The 24,853-nt window shown below is 33.9% G+C and overlaps 2 protein-coding genes across 2 annotated transcripts in view; one reads left to right on the plus strand and one right to left on the minus strand.

Moving 5' to 3' along the window:
- Window positions 1–678: 678 nt before the first annotated feature.
- On the plus strand, window positions 679–6,096 carry LOC149485731 (15-hydroxyprostaglandin dehydrogenase [NAD(+)]-like). Its single transcript, XM_089699047.1, has 5 exons — window positions 679–791; window positions 2,343–2,579; window positions 3,918–4,091; window positions 5,229–5,380; window positions 5,864–6,096. The coding sequence occupies exons 1-5, from the start codon at window positions 696–698 to the stop codon at window positions 6,012–6,014; spliced, it is 810 nt and encodes a 269-aa protein (XP_089555173.1). The 5' UTR covers window positions 679–695; the 3' UTR covers window positions 6,015–6,096.
- Window positions 6,097–6,512: 416 nt separating this feature from the next.
- Window positions 6,513–24,853, minus strand: part of LOC149485732 (uncharacterized) — an 82,363-nt gene continuing 64,022 nt past the window's right edge. The window contains exons 3-13 of the mRNA XM_089698997.1: window positions 18,723–19,014; window positions 18,014–18,606; window positions 14,964–15,316; window positions 14,384–14,617; window positions 13,512–13,700; window positions 13,227–13,433; window positions 12,677–12,884; window positions 11,772–12,002; window positions 11,117–11,304; window positions 9,813–10,035; window positions 6,513–9,140 (exon numbers count right to left, since the gene is read on the minus strand). Of these exons, the coding sequence (XP_089555123.1) occupies window positions 9,033–9,140; window positions 9,813–10,035; window positions 11,117–11,304; window positions 11,772–12,002; window positions 12,677–12,884; window positions 13,227–13,433; window positions 13,512–13,700; window positions 14,384–14,617; window positions 14,964–15,316; window positions 18,014–18,606; window positions 18,723–19,014 (2,826 nt within the window). The 3' untranslated portion in view covers window positions 6,513–9,032. The remainder of the gene's footprint in view (window positions 9,141–9,812; window positions 10,036–11,116; window positions 11,305–11,771; window positions 12,003–12,676; window positions 12,885–13,226; window positions 13,434–13,511; window positions 13,701–14,383; window positions 14,618–14,963; window positions 15,317–18,013; window positions 18,607–18,722; window positions 19,015–24,853) is intronic.

The raw sequence follows: 24,853 nt of genomic DNA on the forward strand, positions 1-24,853 counted from the left end.
GACCAAAAAAGGATATCTAAAATCAAAGGTAAGTTACAGAAATAACGATTTCCATCGATAGCATTGATTACGTCCGACTATAAATCTAAGGCTCATTACATACATTTCTTTTTTATATTAAATATACAAAAATTCACTTATTTAGCAGTCAAAAATTGCATTGCTAGTATTACTTTTGTAAATCAAGAATTTCTAAGCAAAATAGATTCTTGATACATGAAAATGAAGGTCATTGTGAGTCACGACCGCGCAAGGAGTCAATGTTAAGAGAGGTCAGGTATGACAATGTTATGACAATAGGTAATTGGGAAGGCAACTACCATAACTACTAATGATAATATTAAGATTCTTTATCTCAATTGAAATAATATTAAAATTAAGAATCATTGTAGTAACTTGAGGAAAATTGCAGCGACAATTTAGAAATAAGAATTAACACACGTCGCAGAACTAGTTTCTCATAGTTATTCTAAATTTTCTCAAATTTAGAAGATTAAAGTACTAATACTGCGCAATCAGAATAAAATATCCATATAGCACTATCGTATCCTGAGGATATTGCACTTTCTACCAGTAAAATTTATATAAAAAAAAACTCCATCGCACGCGTGTGCGCAGCCTTATAAGAGATCCTTGAGAACAAAACTAAAAGCATAATAAAAACAGTCAGTTGTGAACTGTGGTATAGAGTAGACATGTGTGAGGTGAAAGATAAAATATGCTTGGTTACTGGCGCAGCTTCTGGCATAGGGGCCGGGATCGCCCGCGCTTTTGTTGAAAAGGGGGCAAAGGTCAGAATTAAAGAAATATATTTGCATATATTAAAAAAAAAAAATAAAAAAGTTATATAAAAAGTTTTTTATAAAATTATATAAAAAAGTTGTTCAATTGATGTTGATAGTTATATCTATGTATTTAAAATTATCATTTTTGTAACCATACTTTTCTGCAGAAACAGTTTTTTGTACCCATTGAGAAGGTCGTACACAATTCCTTTACATCACTTTTGACGTGGCAAAAACGCTAGCTAGTTATGAAATGTATAATAAATAATTAATGATTTAAGGAAAACCATGCCTTTACTAGTTTTCAATATTTTAAAGATTGTTTGTTTGATTGTTTGAACGCGCTCATCTCTAGAACTAGGTACTTACTTGGTTTGAATTGAAAAATTATTTTTGGTCGATGTCTAGTCCATTTATCGAGGTGCTATATTAGACTATAATATTCATGCTACGATACTATCAAAGGAAGTCAAGCAATAAAAAATGTTGAAATAATATTTTTTTGGCAGCAGATGCAGTTGGTGGCTCAGTAACAATTAATAAGATTCAAGAAAACTGAATGAATGTACCTAATTCTTATATTTCTTATCTATATTAATAACTAGCGGTCCGCCCCGGCTTCACCCGTGGTACCTACATGTTTAAGTTTTTTTTCATAAAAACCATCCTCGTACTTTAAAGGTATAGATTCCGCAGCGCACGCGATGACAGAATTTTTATTAAGGAATTTTTTACACCTTAGCTTGGGTTACATTATTGCATTTTTAGAAAGGATCTCTATTTTTTTTTGAAAATGCAATATAGCCTATATTGCTCAGTGAAGATGCAGCTTTCAAATGAAGAAAGAATTTTTGAAATCGGTCCAGTAGTTTATGCGTGAAAACCATACATTATTACAAACATTTCCTCTTTATATTATTAGTTGTATACGTAGTATATTATTATTAGTCTGTGTTATTAGTATAGATTTATTTTGCTTTAGGAGCGAACTGCAGAGTTTGGTGCATTCATTCTTGTTAAAAGAATTGACTTTGTTGAAGTGAAACTTCTTTATCGGGGTTGGAAAAAATTTAGTGTAACATTTATTCGTTACGCGTAACATTTTTCAGTTACGCGCCATCTTTTTCTTATCCCTACCACGCGTGATTGACGTATTTCTGTAAAGTTGCATATAGTAAATTATTTATTGAAAAATAAGGTCATAAAGAAGTTTCATTTCTTACGTGTGTACACTAGTACACGCACACATTTTTTTTGTGTTCACTTTAACATACGTAATTGCTTCAAAGGTCTCAAAAGATAATAAAACATATAATTAAAGAAGATATAAAAACAGTAACAATGAAATAAAAATCTATGAATGTCATTGTCACGATAAAAATCGAGGTAAATTACGTAGGTAAATGTAATTAAATGTAATTAATTAAATTCACGCAATTTCAAACATACAATCAGACCGTTATATAATAAAATAACTATGACTAAGATTGATTTAACCCTACTGAGGATTTGAGATACATATTACAAAATAGACACTAATATTATATTTTTTTGCAGCATGTAGCGATTTTAGACATAAACGTGGAATTAGGAGAAGAATTAGAAAAAGAACTGAATGCAAAATATGGACCTAATAAGGCGAAATTTTTCAAATGTGACGTCACCACAGATGAATTGGATGCAGCGTTTGATGAAACTGTGAAAACGTTTGGATACCTTGACGTTATTGTTAACAATGCTGGTGTCATGAATGACTCTCCCGCGGTTTACTTGAAAGCAATTAATATTAATGTGGTTTGTATAGAATTACTATTTAAATTCAGTATATAGTGTTTAAATAGTGTACCTATATATCTTAATACTATTATAAAGGCGAAAGTTTGTAAGTATGGATGTATGGATGTTTGTTACTCTTTCACGTAAAAACTACTGAACCGATTACAATGAAATTAAGCACACATATAGAGGGTAACTTGGATTAACACATAGGATAGGTTTTATCCCGGAAATCCCACGGGAACGGGAACTATGCAGGTTTTCCTTTGAAAACGCGGGCGAAGCCGCGGGCGGCTAGTTGTATATATAGTGTATCTATTGTTTATAAAATATCCTTCAAGAAAATCTGTATTTTTTCATCAAAGGACTTTGTTCGAATGCTGATTGAAGTGCACACAATGAAAACCGGGAAGGGTTATAGTTCTCACATAATATTGTTAATTTATAGGTAGGTAAAAAAATATTACAGGCATATTAAAGGAACTCAACACTTCCTTCATGGAAGTTTAGTGATTGAGTTTCTACTTTACAAAAATTGTATACAACGTATTATGCAATTATGCATATTTATATCGTTACGAGGGTTTTGAACGGCCATTTTGGCATCAATAGAATATATTCGAAAAAAAAAAGACTACCTATAATCGACACAAAATAAAAACCTTCTAAAAACTCTGTGTCGTAAATTGTCCCACCCAAAGTAATTAATGATTTCTGTATGTATGTTGAAAATATCTCTTACCTTCAGTTGCATTTACTTGCAAAGTAGAGCATCTAATATTCATGTGAGATAAAATTTAAGGTAATGATGGCGAACGAAAATCTTAAAAAATAATATGATGACTACGCGTCTTAGAGTTAATAATTTACCCGATATTAGTAGGTAGTTAATTATTGTAGTAATTATTTAGTAGATTATCTGTGGGAGCATGAAAATTATTTTGTTTTCTTATTTTTAGAATCTGTTTTGACTAACTATCCTATGGCACGCAGATACGTAACGCAATTGTGTAAGGGTCGTACTATTCATGTGTAAATTGATCCTATTTTTATCACATAGAAATCTATTTCTAAGTGTATCATTTAAAAAGTTAACTGTATCTATCACTCTACCACCATAATATTATGAAAGAATTAAAGAAAACAATTTTAATAGCTCCCTTTATATTACGCATATATGACATTTTTTGTTCAAACTCTAACTCTGAATTTGAGCTGGGTTTCATTTATAAAATTGTATTTTAAGGAATTGACACGCTCACATCAAAGGACGAATTTAAAGTAAAAAATATGTTTATCTAGTACTGTTTAAAATTCCACATATTATAATTATTAATACTATATTTTTAATTTCAGACAGCTCTAATCAGGGGCTCTCTAAAAGCTTATCATTTGATGCGTAAAGACAAAAATGGTAGAGGAGGTACCATAGTGAATATATCCTCTATAGTGGGACTCATGCAGTCATTTTTGTTACCAGTGTATAGTGCAACGAAAAGTGCAGTATTACAGTTCAGTAATTGTCTTGGGGTGAGTACAATAAATACGATACAAGTAGGTTATATTTGTATATTCAAACTTTCCTTTACAATAATTCTGAGATGTTGACAAAAAAATAAAAACGAGCACACGTGTCAGAAGTGAAACTTCTTTGGCAAGATATCTTGAAATTTGTCTCTCAACGCGCCTAAAAAATTTTCTCCTGAAAAATCGTTTATTTCTTTCTCAACAAGTTTTCATCTTTAATTGGATATAAGTGCATTCATTTAACTTGTTAGGTTGAAATTAGAATACCAAACAATGTTATCATAAGTGCATTGTAATAATAGATCTTTATCTAACACTAATAAAGATCTAGTTCATGAGGCTTATAATTATTTCATTGTAATTAAATAGTGCGTCATTGTTCGAAAAATTCAATTATACCTATGCGTAGTACATTTTCAAAATGTATATTTATGTATCATAGCGAAATGTATGCATTTTGCTTCATTCTTAAGGCTGGTTCACACTTTGATTAGTGTGAGTGCAGGTGATTAGTGCGAGTGCAGGTGTGTAGTGCGAGTAGTGTCCAATTCAACTGCGAGTGCAGGTGATTAGTGGGAGTGTAGGTCAATGGTGCAATTCGCGACGCTACACACTACGCTAAACACTAAACACTAAACCCTCGTGTCCAGACGTGTTTAGGCAGGCACACTGCGAGTGAGGGGGAAGGGAGGGCGCGCGGGACGTGGCTACTCGCAGTCCACTCGCAAAAAAATAGAACACGCTTCTATTCACTTTACTACACAGCCTACTAAACACTTGCACTAAACAGTCGCTGTCCACACGTAGTTACTAAACACCTGCACTAATCACCTGCACTCGCACTAATCAAAGTGTGAACCAGCCATTACGCGTCCCTAGTAAAGAGTGGGAAGTGGTTGTATTAAAAAAAATAAACATCAACAACATCGCAACAAATTCAGGGAATGAGGAAAATTTAAATTACTTATTATTTACTTGATAAAGTTACTATCTATCTTATTTGGGCAATTTAGTTTTATAAGAGAAAAGAACAGTTACCCGGTAAATAAAAATAAAAATGTTTACCGAGCCTTACTTACTAAGCGAGACTAACTTATGTTGTGTAGTAACTATTATCCACATCTGAGTATTCATCCACAGGCTGAACAGAACTACAATAGGACTGGAGTGCGAGTAGTCACCGTGTGTTTTGGCACAACTGAGACTAATCTAATAGCCGGAACTATTGGAGCGATCGACGAAACGCTGCAGGCGTACATACCTCCTGCTTTAGAGAAAATGCCTACCCAAGGGTAAGTTCCTTCTTATGTCGAACATTTTACTGATGTAAAAACATTTTTACACCGAATTAATTAGAAAGTTTCTTAAAAGACGATACTTTCATACATTTAAAATATTTCGCAGTTCTAAATTCTAATAATTGTAATTCTTTTATTATTCTGAATTATTTGCCATAAAATGCAAAATAGGCATTGCATTTTATAGTGAGATGAAATAAGGAAAATAAACTTTTTCCTTCAACAGGGTTCTACAATGACTTGGCAAAAAGCTCTGTAAATGACATACTACCTACTTATCGAATCTTGGAATTATTAAATTGTCATACAAACAATAAATTATACTGAAACCTAGATAATATAGTGCGTGCTTCGTGCAACATGTGCGTTCTGCTGTTCTCCAGAAAACATTTTTTAGGAACTTTACCTATAGATTCGATTTTACAAAACCAAATTTTACAATTAGGCTATCACTTTTATATTAATTTCTCTTCGCAGTGTTGATAACGCAGTCAGAGGTCTTATAACAGCATTCGAGGAGGGAAAAAGTGGGAGCACCTGGCTAGTAACGTCCGAGAGGCCGGCTGAAAATATCTCTGAAAACGTCAAAACGAGCTACGAACATTTGTCAAAGGGAGTACTTAGTTAAGACGGGAAATTAATATTAGTTCCAATCTTATTTTGGATATTTATTTACCAATGTGGTGTTTTGTTTTTTTTAAATAAAATATTTTGATTATAATAATTGTTATTTCTAAGCTTGGGGATAAAGAGATACATAATTACATACATAATTTGTAAAAGCAAGGTTTGTACCTTATGTTCCCATCACCTGGTCCTTGAGTCTAATTACCTATAAGTGAGCTGTTGTAAACGGGTCAATATTGCTCTTCCGGTCAATAGATAAGTATCCTTTGATAATGACAGTTTATAAGTATCACTCATTCGTAAAGCAATATAAAATACAGAAATATCTAAGTAAAATTACTTGATCAAAAAAAATGTAGAGCGAAATCTGTCAAGCAAATGATCAATACCTCAATCAATATGAATGAATTGATACAAGTGATGACACACCAATAATGTTTAGTTACTCAGGAATCCTTACCTAATTGATTTATATCACAAGGAAAATAAAACTACCAAGTCATGCAGTAAATAATTTTATTTTAAAAACTTTTATCATCATAACTTTTGATAACCTGTGAATGTGAAATTATGCCTCTGTCTTATACAGCTATTTACCATCATTATTGTCTTCCAGGATAATACCTGATTTGGATACACTTCCAATAATTGTGGAAATATCAATCGTTTCAAAGAAAAGCGGGAAAACAATCCGGAACTCGTACATTATGGAAGACGATACACTTTCTACGTCATCGTGCCTATCCTAATTAGATTAAAACAAAATTTCACCTACATTAGGGTTGTTTCCCGTAAATTAGCAGATTATTTTGGCTAATATCACGCTTGTATGCTTCCAACTGTATCACAATGTTGAGCTAATTAGTTCGTTTATGTGACGTCATAACTGGCATGGCAGTAAGCCCGTCAAATTTTCGAGCAATTTATTAGCGCAGTAAACGGTACGATATTTTCTCTATTATTGAAAATCTATTGCCAGTTTTCTATTGCAAAAAATCCCTGCCTGATGAAAAGACTGTTTATACTAAGTTTTATTTACGAAACGGCAATGATCTTTGAAGCACGTTTCCTATGCGAGTTAAATCTGGGCAAATGAATCGTCACACTAATAATTCTGACATTTTAAATTTTCATTCACACACATACCTTGAGAAAATAAGTATTTTCTCACTAAACATTGCCTGAACAGTGAACACACTGAATGATTTTTTTCAAAACACGTTTTTTACAAAACTTCAGACTTCTTTTTGTTTTGACTCTTTAACAAAAGTAATACAACTATACATCAGTTGAATATATTATTTTTTTTTATAATTTTAACCACGTCTTACTCCTTCGGGTTCGTAAAACAAATATTGATAATTCAATGAACTAAACCTGAAATTTTATTCATAGTAAGCGTGTGCTGACATTTGTAATTCTTTGGAATTACAAGTTTTACTGTCTACATAATATCATAATTTTAATAAAAGTAACTATTCTTATATTTTTAAGAATTGCCGGTCTAATATTTCTTTCTATAAAGTTTAAAATAAGTTCAATCGCCCACTTTTAACAAATATGTAACAACTAATAGAAAAAATTTCATATTTTACATACATTCACCATTAGAACACAGGTTTGTTTATTTTTCACTATTTGGCAGTGACATGGTGAAGTGATTATATTATGCCTGGTCTACAGAAATATCACTACAACACATTTCTTTCTCATAGCCAACATTTCTTTTGTAAAATACTCCACGACTCAAACACATTATTACCATAAATCCCTATAACTCTAAACTTTTCCATAAACCATTAGACCAGGCGTGATCAATAGCCAAATTTTCTTCAACATTTCTTAAGTCTCTTTTATAATTAAATTTTTGTCACTATCAAGATTGCATGACATATTTTAGCGAATCCAAATCTAATATTTGTTTGTACTAACCTAAACATTACGAGGTCGTTATTTATATCTCTACGATTTTACTAATAGTTAACTCGATATTATAATAAACTTCAATAATTTCCTTGGGAAATAAATTTATATCACTTTAATACTTTACTAAGATATGAATTAGTTTAATCTTTATTTACACTTTAGGATATTTTATTTAAATTGCTTCCTGAGGTGGACTTGATTTACCGTTTATTGGGTATAAATATTAAATATACATTCAGCAATTTTGACAAATAATCATTATTTATATTTAAAATTTTACAACAATGAACACATAATTTTATTTGGCAGATATAGTACAAGCGGTAAATCATGCCTTTTTTATTTATATTTTTAAATGAACATCAATTTCTGGCAAACTCATAGCCAATACAACATTTTTCGTCAATAGACGTATTGATAAATTATAAAATAAATTCTGTACAATATTTGGGTACTAAGATCACACTTTTTAATTTCGTTAATCAACTTCATAAAATGGCAGTAATGTATCACGTATACGAATTTCGGGAACACAGGCTCTTCGTTTATTTTGATACAATTGAACATAATTATTGCCACAACGATATTTTATATATAAATAACTACTTATCGATAAAATAACGATCGATTCAACTAATTTATTTACAATCTCCTCATTTATCAACAAAACTTCCAAACATTCAGCCTAGAACCGATCGGTCTAGAATTTAAAAATTGTGCGTTTAAAAATGCATATTATTACGACAGGAAAGTAGAACTATAAAACTCTTATAACTATACAAGGCATCGAACGAATATCAACAAGAAATTAATCAAAACCGAATACAATAAAGAAACATAACGGACCGATCGGCAGCACTTTGGTCCAAGGCTTTGCGCTTTAAAACTATTCAATTTCGAGTCATTATATACATCGTACTCGGGACATAAAGTTCGACCGAGCGGGCAACGAGCGTGTCGAACTGACGCGCTCACTGTGAACTGTCTGACGCAACAACTGTCAAATTCAACAAACGAACAAGACTCCGCGCGTGGAGAGTCACACAGTGGTGACTCTGTCTATTTCCACGTATCGCACGGAGTCTTCGCTTGGTCAGCAAATCACTTCTTTCTCGTCGAATATGGCCGTGTCTGAAGACAGGCTTTTCAGACGCTGTTGGAGGGCGGAGCGCCGCCGCCGGCAGCTGCGGGTTGCTGCTACCTGTTAATGTCATATTTACATATTTTAATATGTTACAGTAATTATATGATGATTTATGTGTAATGTGTATTCACATGAAATCATCAACATTAGAAATAACAGAAGTTATAACAGTTAATAACAGAAGGAAAATGATGGAAGCTTTGAATATATTGCAAAAAAAAAAATAACTGAAACCAAATAAGGTACTATAATATTATATTAGAATTTACAACAGATGGGGAAATACTCGCTAAGGGTTTGATAAAATAAATCATTAAGATTATAATCTCAAGATAATAACCATCAAAATTTACTATCGACTAGACCAGATTAAACAGTAATTAATAATTGATAACAACATCGCATAACGTATTGTTGGTATTGTTCTTGATTTCTAACTCGGAATTTTACATGAGGATTTATTCATATCTACTACTACAAATCATCAAATAAGTTTATTTTTGAGTAATTGGTATAAAACTGCAATCAACAAATTCAACTACCTAAACAAAAAGTGAGTCTTGTTATTTCCCGATGATAAGGTTCTCTTTATATTTGATAAAAATGACAAAAAACGTCACATATTAAACCTACATTTTTAAGATGCACACACGTGAGGGCTCCGTAATTGATACTGCTGATACTACACCCCTGACATAACAAAAAAACTCACAAAATTGCAATACTCACAACAACGAACGCGACACAAGCACAGAACGCAACGAAGCCCGTCAGATAGTGGTACGGTGCGTTCATGAACGGCGAGCACTGGGTGAGTCGCTCGTCTTCACCGTCGGGACACTGGCTGATCCCGTCACACCATAGCGCTGCTGAGATACACGCGTCTATAGACGGGCAGCGGTACTGACAGTCGCCGGAGAGCGCGAACACGCCGCCGTGCTCGCTGGGATGTCTATGGTAGAAAAAAAAATTGGTTGTCTGTAAAGTCGGTTTACTGACGATAGTTGAACGTGACAACGTCCGATTGTGCTTCTTTGTCGCTCGTTCCGCGCTCTCGCTTGCACTTCAAGCCTTACATGGAACGCCTCAGAGCGAGGTAACGCCGCATGAGTCATGTTTTTCGAGCGTGCAGGCGGCTCTATAGAATTATAAGACGTTGTCACGTCAAAAATATATATTTATTGATGCAAGCTATGGAGCTCTGACAGATGCTGGAGAGCGCGAAATCGCCCCCGTTTTCGCTAGGATGTGGTGAATAAGGTTAAAAAAAAATAAAAAATACAGAGCTTCACCATAGAGCCTGCGATATACATGATACATGCATTTATGGACGCCAATCTGGAGTGACTGTCGACAGAGAGCGCAAACACAGAGAATATTATTATGTTTGGGATGAAAAAGAAAAGAGATTCGAAATTCCTTAATGAAAATAATTGAAATTACTAAATCGATATTACCAGACCCTAAACAACAACAAAGTGAAATAAAATAAAACATATTATGTTTTAGTTTGTTATCTGTTATCAGTCTTCAAATGTTAATTCAAAAACAACCCGTTATCATAACTCAAATCATAAAAGTTACAATATAAGCTGTTTGTATTTATATTCACAGAATCCGATAATATTGTAGACCTTGACAGTGAATTCGTCGGGACATTCAACCCGCCGACCGGATTTGATGCATACGAGACAAGTGATAAAAATATTGTTTTCTGTGCTGATTAATTACTTGGTTATAATTTTATTAATGCTTACTACATTATATTAGGTAAAACGTGTTAATATATATTTTCAATTTATGCATTTATTATCACTTGTTGTATAAAAAGCGATATAATCGGTCTGTCTGTATTTCACGAAATTCAAACGTATTTTATAATCAACATCAATTTAAGTAAATCAGTAATGATATTTTTATGTTTTCATAAAATAATGTCGAAAAGATGCTACAATTATACTTTAAGTATGGATGATATTCTATTAACTGCCATATAATATATACTATTTAAAATATAGACAACCTGAAATTACCTTCTAGAAAGTTCCAACCACGTGATGTAATACGACCCGCTTTCAACAGCAATTAGTTCGACGCTGAGCGACCTAGGCCAGTCTAGTTCTACCCTGTCAGGAGATGGAGGAGGAGCTAACACATGTCTGGCAAGAGGATCCACTTCTTTTATCCAACCGTCTGAAAATATTTCCACGCTTTGTTCTTCCTGAAAAGAAAAAAAGTAAATGATCATTTTTAAAAATAATTAGCATAATGTGGAGACAACTTCTAATTGTTCTATTTTCTATAGGAAACTGTAACAAAAAGCAATTTATAATAATTGATGCATCTTCATGACAGAAATGCTCCGATGTATACAGGTATCATTACTTTTTAGTGTCAATTTGAAAACATCCCGAGATTATATTTCATACCTTATTCGGAGATCGATTTCAACCAGACAAACGGATAAGTACTTAAATTAATACTTCCGTGTATTATTTTTTGTCTAAATAAGTCTTAAACTTCGAGCACACAAATTTTCTTAGCAGTAAAATTTTTTTGGCAGGTGATGATCATTATCTCCACTTTTTATTTTTTGTACAAAATAAACATGTTCTGACACATAAGTATATGTAACGATACATTTTTTTGAATAATTTTACTCAATGATTATTAATTTAAATAAAATACCTGTTTATGAGGCGGATAAGGGCAGATATACGTCGGTGTTAAGCCCCCAGTATACACTGCTATTCTATTCTGCGTCAGGCACATGTGTCTCAAGTCTGGAGCTACTGTGATGTTGTTAAGGAGAGTAAAGTTGTCCAAATCTGGTTCCTTGATGATGCTGCCCTCTATCTTCATATAGAGGTACCGGCCTGGGGACGGGTCTATCAGCCAAGGACGTTGATCGCAGCGGTCCTGAAGAATTGGTAAAAAAAAAATAGTAGAATGGTGGAAAAACACATACATTTGACAAAATACAATTATTAAGACTTTGGTACTTCAACAAACTCATAGTATAACAATTTTTAAAAATATGCATGCCTACCTATTTCAAACAATAGTTTAAAACGATAACAAATTAATGAGCGCTATAAAACATCAAAAAACTATATTATATCAACATCGTTACAGCCTTAGAGGTTACAGCAATGAGCAATTATTGGTAAATGGTACCATTTATGAAAATGTTATAAATTACTAGCGGTCCGCCCCGGCTTCGCCCGTGGTACATATGAAAAATAGATGTTGGCCGATTCTCAGACTTACCCGATATGCACAGAAAATTTCATGAGAATCGGTCCACCCGTTTCGGAGGAGTATGCAGACTAACATTGTGACACGAGAATTTTATATATAAGATTACAACAATAAAAATACACTGACATCTATGAAATTTTTCATGTACTCAAAGCGTGTTAAATGCGCGGCTTTGCAGTACTGTCTCTATCATGTATATGGTTTCATAATTGAACGCATAGATGGCGTGGTAAAAAACATATTGTTATATTTTAAAAAACAACATTACGAGCCACTCACAACTCAAAAATCGAACAAGTCAATTCAGTCAAGCCAGTAAATAATACACTTACCGTATCTATCATAGAAGAATACAGTAGCAGTTCCCCACTAGGTCCATGCACTTTATGCGTTCCTTCACACTCAGCCTCCAGTCTCACAAACTCAACAGAAGCCTCGAAACCAAAGGATCTGAAGTCATCTAACGCACTCATGTTCACGACATCGAATTTTAACTCGGCGACTGTAGATGATGACGTAAATTCGTAATCAATGACGTCACTGGAAGAAATGAATATTTATTAGGTAATTTGGGATGCGTGGGTGGTAGACAAAAATCGGATACAAGAATGTTTCCGGGAAAAGTGAACATTGTTATTCTTTATTGATAATTAAAATACTGAACTGTTACCTATAAGTACAAATAGAAGGAATAGGAAATATAAATCACAAACAAAACTTGTGCTTAAATAACATTCAACTAACTTATTACTGCTGTTACTGAGCAGCTATGTCTGCGGCCTTTTCCATATTAAAAGCCGGGACACAATGCGGGCAGTACAAATTTTCGTAAAAGCAAATTTATAAAAATTTTATTATAAGATAAATGTACAAAAACCTTACCTGCATAGGCAATCCCGCAATACTCCCGGTCCACTGTCCCTCCACGGTCTATCAAATACTCTGACAGCTGCAGTGGGATCCCCCCCACACCGGTACCAAGGCGAGTGGGCAGAGTGTACCGTTCTGCATAGTCTTCCACCGCTGCGAACACTCCAGATCTTGAGACGGACTGCTTCTCCTGGATTCGCTTCGAAGCGGTATGTGCAGCTGGAAGAAGTAGTAGCCAATTCATATTTGAATAATTGCATACTATAGATAGAAAAATTTACCGAAATGTCCGCATACCTAATATTACGATTGCCACCCCTCCCATATAAGAACACATCTCTTGGTGATGAAAATGTAACTGGCGGGTCTGCAGGTGCTTCAGGAAAGGATCGAGAAGCGAACCTTCTGGAACATGGCCCTCGACCCCAGGGCTCGCCATCTTGATGTAGATCCACAAACTCGTAAAGGGCTTTGAAAAATACTGGTCTGGAAAAAAAAGGTATTAAAATTTTAGGTTTAGGTCAGTGTGTTCTCCATGTAATGATTATTATAATAACAATGAATATAGGCTCATGATAATTCCTCATCCCATATTAATTGGTTTTAGGACCAATTAGTACACAAGTCTATGATGAGGAATTCAACCATTATCGACCACCCCGGCCCAGAACGGGTTGGTGAATAATATATAAATAAATTGTGGATAATGTTTCACGAGATTGAGATGGATTGAAATGAAACTTTAGTCCGAGTAATAAATTGCGAAGTTGGAAACTCTTATTATGCAAATAAGAAAGCAATTTCTTTGTGAATAATTTGTTGTTAATAATTTCCCTCTGATAAATGTAATATATTATATTATTATTGCTATAAGCCTTTTCAAATGTCTCTGATAAACGTAGAATAAAAGAAAATAGTTATATTTTTATTCAAAAACATAAAACAATATGTTTAAAATTCGTATGAACAAACGTCAACATAGACAAAATACGACAATTATTGCATTCGTTTTAGCTACCATGTTGTACTATAAACAACGTTTTGAACCTTTTTCCATTAGCATAGACATCACCATATTATTTGCAACTCTGCCACACAATTCCGAAGTCTCAACAAGTCTTAAAAAGCTAATAAACCGCAAGTAATTTAGGAAGTTTCGAATGACCTACTTTAGAGCGGTCCCCTGCGTCAACTTCAGTTCCAACGTAAGAGAGTCCCCTTTGGATAAAAAACTCTCAGTTCTGGCGCAAGCCCGCGATTTTCTTAGTAATGCGTGTTCGCATGTTCTTGGCGCCCTCTCGCGGCAGAAGCGGGCGACTAGCGTGGCGTTGGTTGGTGGTCGTCCCACGATCACCGACTGTGGTGAAGTGGCTCTTGACATTTGCACAGACCGCTCTTTATCACTGAAATACAAATTTAATGTGGTTCACGTGTTTTGGTATGCTAATGAAGCGAGGTTGCAGCTAATTAGTGAAATGTTAAACCTGGAATCGATAACGGCCTGATTTATTCTGTATTTTACAAATAAAAAAGGCTTTTTCAGATCACATGTAGATAACATAAATTTTAATGATTTAAATTACTATGAATCTAGAGCATCAGAACAGTGCAAGCAAAACATCGCAGCGCTTCTTATTATAATGTAATTTACATAAATAATGCTTTAACAGAGTAAGAAATACGTAAACAGTATAAGAAATAATAGAATTTCGCAAACCATTTACATCGAAACGAACGAAAGATCCTTACCAAAATATATCGCTACAGCCCGGCGATATCCTCATAGGACCGTCCCATATATTCAAATGGCTGCCGCAGTACTCATCCTCAGGCAGATTCGGATTAAGCGCGTTCGTCACATAAAATTTTAACACGGAGAACCACACTCTAAATCTCGGCGCTGAGAACTGGCGCCTGTAGATAATATTCCGTCCCGAAGGCCCCGACGTGTCTATCCCCTGCATATGATATAAGCAGGTGGTATTTGGCGGCAGAGAGTGCTGAGGGTGTTCCAACACACCTCGACCAGTCCCTCTAATCCAGAATTCGCAGGCTCGTTTATTTTTTGCGTACGTCGGCGACTGTTGATCGACGAATCTAACCTAAAACGGTTTATTATGGTAATATTCATTTTATTGCGCTCTGAAATCTAATGCTATCGTATACTCTGTTATCAACGTATCCAATAAACGGGAATGGAATATAAATATGTAGAAGTATGAAGCGGGTTGGATAGCGATTGATTTTTAATGTTATTCAGTCTTTAGCGTGTAATAAAGACATGACGAGAGTGTGATATGCTAAGGAGAGGTCAAGAGGGATTGAGATACCTAGTAACCTAGATTTTAATAATATGATCGCTTCAATTTATAGCTGCGAAAATTATCTATTTACAATTATGTAGTGAGAGAAAATGTAGAAAACAATTTTGCATCATATTTTCTCTTAATTATTATTAGGTGTAATAATTATTCTGTTGATTAATTTTCATTTTGAGTACTCTAATTAAATATAATATGCGCACAATATGATAATTATGACAATCATACAGTACAGCGGTTGTCATTAAATTAATTATTTTTAATTATTAATTTTAACGTTCATTATATTTTGACGTGAAGCCTATCTTTATTCTGCTCGTATTTGGAGTTCAAACAAGTTGAAGGTTTCTATGCGAATAGTTCATAACTTAATTTCGATTGGGATAATTTTACTACGCTAATATGTTATAGACAGAGAGGTAGTTGGAAACTAAACAAACTTCACTAATTTCTGTTCCTCCCAATAAACAGTGATACAAGGTGAAACTAAATCGACAAACTGGTACACTAGAACTACGTCTGTTTCAATCAATTGATTTACCACCACAAACAAGGCCAACTAAGCATGACGGTGGAGAAAATTTTCTTTCCACCCTGGACCATTATGAGCGGAATGTATTGTGTACTTTAGTCCTGTGACGTAAAAAGGTCGTGGCCTAATTTGATAAGTTGAAACAATGGGCGCGACCGCAGTTTACTGAATGCTCCATTATAATAACTGGCCATACTAGGCACTAGCTAATTACTCTCTGGCATACACCCAAACAGGGTCTAGCGTTTCTTGATTTATTGTTTAACACGAGTGGATTTTTAATTACAGTATTAAAATACGGATAGTGTGCATTATTCTAGATGCTCATTGTTTCGTTACTGCCAATTACGACTTGGAGTTGCAACAAGAGGGAAAATTAAAATTCGCGAAGTGAAGAACTTTTTAAAGTACATTATGCATTGAGTAAAAATGTGCTTTTATTTTTTACTGGTTTATAAATGTGCTATTTCTATATTTCGCATTGTTTTTTTGACAGTTAAATAATATACATAATATACAAAGTTTATAACCGAAAAGATGCTCTATATTTTATTTAAATGTATAAAATTTATCAAAACATCTTTCAAGGTGCACCAATCCATCTTATACGCGATCGATCATTAATATAAGAAATGTTTACAAATGGAAGGCAACCAAAATGTCAATCCAAGCCTGAAAGTCCCAAGGGAATCGGAGACGATTAATTATAGAGCTCTCTAAAATTAAATTGAATTTTACTAAGTGTAATTATTTCAGCCAGCTGAGCGTCTGAGTAAATCTGCCGGAGACAATGGCTTTAATAATAGAATCTTAAATATAATTTAATTATAACCGTCTGCCTTTCTTTGATAGTTTTTATCGTTTTCCAATTCATTATTGAGGTTCATATTTTATTGAAAAAAATAATAGTGTCGGTATTTTAACTGTAACTTACTAAATAGATAACTAAACCTGAATGTTATTATTTGAGTTAATAAATAAATTACTCACGTAAAACAGATGACAAAACTAAAGTAAAATTGTATTATTTTTCGCTCCAAAAATATTACGGATAGCATTATTTTTAGATCCATCATTTACACCCGGGGTAGATAAACGGCAATTAATCACATACAAGCTTCTGTTGTTCTAATAAAATGTATTATTCTGTCATAAAAAATGCTGCGCATTTATTTTAGTTTACCTTATAGCCAGTCTATGTTTTCTTTAGATAATATGATCGAAAGTTTCTTTCTTTTCTTTCTTATCAGAAATTAAAGACTCTTTGTTACTTATAAAATTAATATGAATAAAATTACATATAGGTAAGTATGCCAAACGGTTTATGATATATTATAGGAATTTAGTATTTTATAAAGAAAGAAATAGCAGCTATCGTGCCTTTAAGATTATTAACATTTGACCATAAATTATCGTTAACATACACATTTGCCCATGTCTATATAATGAAAATAGATTGCCCTTTTGTCCTTTCACTACATACGAGAGTAAATTAACTTGGTTATTTTCCAATACTTACGACATACAGAGGGTTAATCTTAATCTAAATTAATTCTGATTTATCTCAACACAAGACAAAATGAAATTTACGAGTTCTGAATTCATTATAAACATTGTGAAGTAAATATTTAATTATTCGAATAATTACATCATAATCAACACTTGAACGAGATTGAATTATATTGAACTAACGAGCGTAATAATACAATACAATATTTTAATCATTGAATACTTTCCATCGTAAATAAATTGACATTATTTATTTATAGCAGCGATCATCGATCATCAACCAATATAATGTCCAAATCTTCCTCCTCTTTATATAAGTACGAATGCAGTTTAAATTTGTTAATGTTAAAGGGAATATTTTAATTTTAATATCATAATATTGTGCGTATAAGCGTTGCTTAATATCTTAGATATCGATTATTATAAAGTTTATGTACCTCAACTTCTAATTGAAATCCGTGCAAAGACTGTAGAGTGGCCGGTTGAAGGAATGTTCCAAAGGGTGACGTTGTGAATTCCACCAGTAACTCCGGTCCACTCGATATCGCCTCTGGGACGGACACCCCTCCGCCGCAAAACCTTAAAATGACCGGGTCCCTCGTTGTATAACCATCGTACACAGTCACGTAATCCTGCACTTCATCACACTGCTGCCAAAATTTCAACTCTCTCCCATTATTCCCCCTCTCCTGCTGCGAAGTCGCATACAACGCTTTCTGACTCCGAATCGAAACTAATTGCCCATTTGGCTGCTTCACTACTATTAAAGCGTGTTTTCCTTGAGGCACTTCGTGTTGGCGGACCGCGTAGTAACAAGTCAAATTCCTCGGATAAACTCCAGGGAAATTCGGGGATTGTAACCTACAGTTTTTACGATCGCAGTCGCTGAAGATTCGAGAGCAATAAGTCCCAGAAATCAAATCCCCGAGGTAATACTCGGGGGTTTTTGTAGCTCTACCGACATTCGTATCTTCCCCGCGCGATATGTTTACGGGATATGGCATGGGTCGCAGTTTGAAAAACGGTCGCTCTGTAATAGAAATGGGAATGATATATCGCCTATACCGACTATATTACTGAACAATCATAAATCAAACGTATATTTGTGATATTCGAGTACGTTTAACGATTTGATCGATCGCTCACCTGAGGGTGGTGTGCCGCCATAGCGTACTGTTGCATATTCTTTTCTCAGAACTTTATATGCCATTCGGAAGTCGAAGTTGTAATTATTCTGTTCTTTTGATAGGTGTAGGAGTCTTATGATTAATGTGATTGACTTAGTTTCGCTGTAGTATATGGATGGGCCCCAGGATGTACCACACCAAGAACCACCGACTTGTGGTCGACTGGCTTCTTGTATTTGCATGTAACCATCAGGACACCCGTCTTCCGTGAAGGATGTGAAGCGGCCCAATGTGAAACTATCAAAGAGAATCTGAAACAAACAAAATTCTATTACTAAAATGGCAATTATATCCACAATTATGATTTATTGCTATGTATGGAAATTGTTTGCAATTAACGGAATTAATAGACCACATCAAAACTATGTGTTAAGTTGAAATAATTCACTCAGAGTAAGCGATAAAATGTTCCCTTATTTTCAAATCCCTCTAGCTACATAAGCACGTTTGGATTAATCTTCTGTAAGTTACGCTTTCTATTTTAATCTTCTTTTAGTTTAGTTACATTTAATAAAACAGACGTTTTTATCGTATTGAATGAGTTTGAAGATTTAATATTTGCTTTTTGGAGCATTCAAATGCAATATAAATTCAAAGATTTTTCTCTAAAAAAATATTCAAGTTTGATGATTTCTAAATCAAACGTATGAAATATTTGTTTTACATTATGAATATAAAAATCTATTTATTTTAAATGTCTCAGCAGGGATGAGTCAAGGGATATTTTCCACAAAATGTTTTCTTTTTCAGAATTAATGCTCATCAAACATAAATTAATCTTTTAATCGACACGTTTAACATAACCTTTTGTAATAGACTATAACCTACCATGAATACCCATTACCCATGTTATATTGTGATTTTCCCAATTCCACGGTATCTTAATTCATGTAGATCCATCGCTCAATAAAACTTGATTTATCATGCATACTTTATTATCCACTAGCTTTCCGCCCGCGGCTTCGCCCGCGCTTTCAAAGAAACGCCGCATAGTTCCCGTTCCCGTGGGATTTCCGGGATAAAACCTATCCTATGTGTTAATCCCAGTTACTCTCTATATGTGTGCTTAATTTCATTGTAATCAGTTCAGTAGTATTTGCGTGAAAGAGTAACAAACACACACACACACACACACATCCTCACAAACTTTCGCATTTATAATAGTAGGATACAGAAGATGTTTGTTACACTTTATTACTAGGAATAAAGTTGTTCAGTAAACTAATAGTGGAAATGCTGTTAGAGTTTTTCGAACACAAACACGAAGAGAAAGTTAGCGGAAGTAAACACTGCACTGCCGTTTCAACGTTTTGTGCACTTTTCAATTAAATTTCATAGTTTTGATGATCTTGTGTGTCCTTTTTGTGCATTTTACACTTTGGTAATGCTGTTTATACTATTTCGTACAGCGTACTTAATTGTCATTTTACATGATATTATGTATCCTTTTGTCAGAAAGGGTGCAGAATCACGAGTTTTGTAAGTTTATATTAAACCTTTAGCTTTTTGTTTTATTTTCAACTAGCATACCGCCCGCGGCTTCGCCCGCTTTGTCTAAAACCTAATAAATTATATACTAAAATTATTATTAACGGATTTTATTATTAATTATATAATAAAATCCGTTGCGTAGTTTTAAATATTTATGCATACAAAGGGACATAGGGAAATAGGGACAGAGAAAGCGACTTTGTTTTATACTATGTAGTGATGTGCAAATGCAAAACAATTATCATATAAATATTGTAACTTTTTCGTCATTCCCTTAAGTTAGAAGTTAAAGGGAAACATGAATGTTTTAATTATTAAAATATTAATTAAAACATTCATGTCCATTTAAATATTTCTTGATTGAAGTTTCAAGTGTTGCTTGAGGCGAATGTATCAAATGTCAAATAAACCATGTCATGACCGTGCCAAGTATAGGTACTTTCTTTTAAACGTAAGATTAACTTCAGTTTTAATAAATGATTGCTAGTACTTAGATGACTACCTACACCGTGGAAAAGAAAAAAAAAAGATGTGTGGCACTCGGGGACTGCCGCGGTAAAGCTATTGCATAGCATGCCTTCAAGCCACACCTCCGTGTCCGTCGGAGTGGGGAGCGTGAGGTTTTTTCGTTACGGAATTTCTCGATTCGATCCCCGCGCTCAAGGCCCGCGATAGAAGCTATGCAATAGCTTAAAAACTTTGCGCATGTACAGGAAAATGTACTGAAATTAACACTAAACGACAGTGTCGTTATATTTCTGTTGAAACAAGATTACAATCGTTACATAAATAATGGCTCAATGCACGTTCGTGATCCAAATACATCAATTTCTAAACTTTAAACTCCATTTCAAATTCCGCAGCATTAAATCATTTCACCCAGAGCAAACTGGCAATATTAAAAACTGAATATGAAATAAACCGCATATCGTATATAATTTAACTCAACATTTACACACATTCGCTGCAAATTGAAACCACGTCTTATTTCGGCCGACAGCAGCACATTTAAATTTCATCAAAGACTTCAGGCGTTCTTGACGTCAGCGTCACGAGTCAAATAGCTGGGAACGGAGGCAGGATTGTTGGCTTTTATAACGTTTATACGTTTATGAACACGTCGATAACAATATGGCAGTGAAAAGGCTGTTTCATGTGTTATTTTATGATGATCAAGCATTTAAATACGTTGAAATTTAGACTGAGTACATTCTTTTAAATAATACGAAGATAATGTCTAAATACTCACGTAAGAAAACATGCTTGATAGTACGAAAATATTAAAACTATGCGCATGTTATAAAGTTAATAAAAAACTATCTAGGTACTAGTAGGTGACTAAATGAACACTTTCCCAAACGGAAACTTAAACAAAAATACTCATTATAGCTGCAAGATTATGTAAAAATACATCAAATGCTGATAGGAAGAATTGATTTTGAAGCTACAATAACTGAACGTCGGGGACGTGACCGTGTATTCTTGGCATTAAGTTTCAGGTCTCCGGTAACTCGGCTTCGAAAATGTCTCTGTTAAAATTGTTTTTCCGTGCGAGCAAAGGAAATATGATGGAACATGTCACGTTCCAAGTCTTTATGTATTGCCGCTCCTTTCGTATGTATTAGGAAATATTGGGAATTTTATTCTGGCTGGGTCAGATTTGCTCTCTTTTTTATTTTACATCAAGAAAAAGGTAAATAAAGCAGACTCAATCGGATTTTGAATACAAGCTCCCGTTGACTAAAAGTAGTATTACCTTTGCAAACCTCTACATAGTTGATAAAAATTAAATGCTTTTTAGTTATTATTGAAAATTTTTAAGGTGAAGATTTTTGTCAATGTTAATTTCAGTTTTGATTATCTGGTAGTGATCACTGATCAGCCAGAATTAATAATGACGATTGAAGATTGAAGAATAACGATTGATATTTCCTTGTGCAAGGCAAATCATGAAGCGTAATTTCCTTGTTTTAACTCAATATCCTTGTTATTAGACGGTATATTCGAACCTTTTCCTCCTAAATAAATTCATACAGTAAAAGTAGATACTGGTAAAATGAATTTTCCAAAACCGTTCTGCTTAAAGTGCTATCGAAATTGAGTTACTTTGGCCAAAGGTCACTTGGATAAAATTCACACTAGAAAATTGAGTTTTCGTTTGTACCTTAGTAAAGTTTAATATTTTGTAGCTCGCTCACCGTATATTCAATAAACGTATGCACATGTTTAATTAACGAAAGTAATTATAATTTCGTTTTCCTGCTAATGGGTTTTAAGATAGAATTGCATATCAAAATGAAGTTGATTTAATGTGAATTAAAGTGAAGTCCCTTATACCCATAGTGGGGTAAGGGGCAGATGCATTATACATCTGTTTCACTGATCGATTTTCTTTAGGGACAAGTAGGTGATCAGCCTTCTGTGTCTTACCAGACCAGGACATGTTTTTTTCTTCGTCTCCACCGGGAATCGAACCCTCGGTGTTACGCTCACGCGTCAATCACTGTACCGAGGAGGCGGTCTAATGTGAATTACGTACAAAAATAGTAACAATATAGGGTCATTGCGCCTGTTCGCGTCCACATGCCTATTCGCGTCCATTTTGCGGATATCTTTTAGAAAATTCACGAAAATAAGTATACTTTAAGTAAAATTGTAATAAGAAAAATTTCCGATAATACCTCAATGTATAAGAGACATGCACACATATTAAAAATATGCCTGCGCACCGCCTATCCTATTTAAAAAAAATATTTAATTTTGGTTATTAAACGAGAGAGCTAAAACGCGCGGGATTTTGAGAAAAAAATAGTGCGCAGCGTCGCGTTTGACGGTAAGTATCTTATTGTTAAATGTGGGTTTTTGAATATGTAACTGTTTCTTTACTTTGCTAACAAAACATGGAATAGTATGGATTATAAATCAGCTTATTTCTTTTACAATTAATAGCTAAAATAAGGTGGACGCGAATTACTACACCGAATTTGTACAACTTCCATTTTGCGTCCACGGTGGGCGCAAACTATACCTATAGTGCATAACAATAGAACATATTGCGTCCACATTATTTTCCATTAAGTAGCAATGAATTGTTTGTTAAAATATGTAATTTAAAATAGATTGTAAATTTTTGACTAAGACTACAAGTTGATAATTTAAATTTTCATTCAAATTTTTATGCAATTTTTTTCATTTTAAAATGGGTTTTCTAAGAATGAGACTAGTATCTTTGAGAATGAGAATCAATAAGTCTGTGGTTAAGAAAATAATATAAACAAAAAAGAAATTTAATTCATTAGAAACTAAAAATAGGGTACTTAGGTAGGTAATCTTAATAGAACTGATTATTATTTATTTACATAACGTAACTTTGTTTTTTGTTAATTTTTAGTTCTACATATTAATGATGAGAAGATAAATATAAATAAGTTTTTCCAGTTTCCTTACAGTGAATTATATTAATATTAATGTTGATTTTAGGGTTCCGAACCTCAAAAGGAAAAACCGGAATCCTTGTAGGATCACTTTGATATCCGTTCGTCTGTATGTCCGTCTGCCGGTCTGTCTTTCTGTCAAAACCCTTTTTTTCAGTAACGCGTTGAGATATAAAGCTGAAATTTATATTGAATACTCAAGTCTACGGTCCCTTGAAGCAGTGAAAAAATCAAACTTATAAGCCAAAGCAATCAGAAGATACAGCCGTTTATGCTGCAAATTTTCGCAAATTTCGACATTCGCAAGGGAATCAAAACCTACAGGGTACTTTACGTGAACACAGACACTTGAAGTTTGGTACGAAGCAACGTCTTATAGCACAAATAAGGGAAACATTGAAAAAATAATCATTTACAGTTAAAACATATGAAAAAAAACAGTTTATACAGGAACCCTCGGTGTGCGAGTCCCACTCGCATTTGGCCGGTTTTTATTAAATAACTATATTCGTAAATAAATAATTTATTAAAATCTAATTTTTATTTGCATTTATCTGATAAAATATCACCCAATACACTCTTAATTCTTTTTCTAAGCTGGTGGACGCGAACTGGTCCACGGGCGGACGCAAACTGGAATTTTTGGACGCGAACTGGGTAAAACGCCTAATTCTGCTATTTGTCTAGATAAATAAAAACCACATGATATTTCCAACACAATTGAAAGTAGATCTTAAAATAGACTATGTAATGAACACGTTACATAAATTTTGCGTTGAAATTAGTTCTGGAACATTTTTATTTTCTCCTTCAAACTTTCCAACTGCACTAAGTGGACGCGAACAGGCGCAATGACCCTAGGTAGTGTAATAATTATTTTTGAAGGAAATCTTGACGATATTTTGTGCTGTAAAATGTACCTACTGATGTTCCGAATTTAGGTTGGAAGTTAATTTCATTGGTACCATACTTCATTCATTCTACATAAATTATGATATTGAACAGTTACATTAATAAATATAATTGAAAAGATAAACTAGATAAAAAAAGACGTGTGGCACTCGGGGACTGCCGCGGTAAAGCTATTGCGAGCATGCCTTCAAGCCACACCTCCGCGCCCGTCGGAGTGGAGAGCGTGAGGTTTTTCGTTACGCAATTTCTGGAT

Source organism: Colias philodice, chromosome 9 (genome assembly GCF_061535455.1).
Source record: "Colias philodice isolate Cphi_HAF_F1 chromosome 9, ilColPhil1 Martin Lab GWU primary, whole genome shotgun sequence".
In the NCBI taxonomy this organism is placed as follows: Eukaryota; Metazoa; Arthropoda; class Insecta; order Lepidoptera; family Pieridae; genus Colias; species Colias philodice.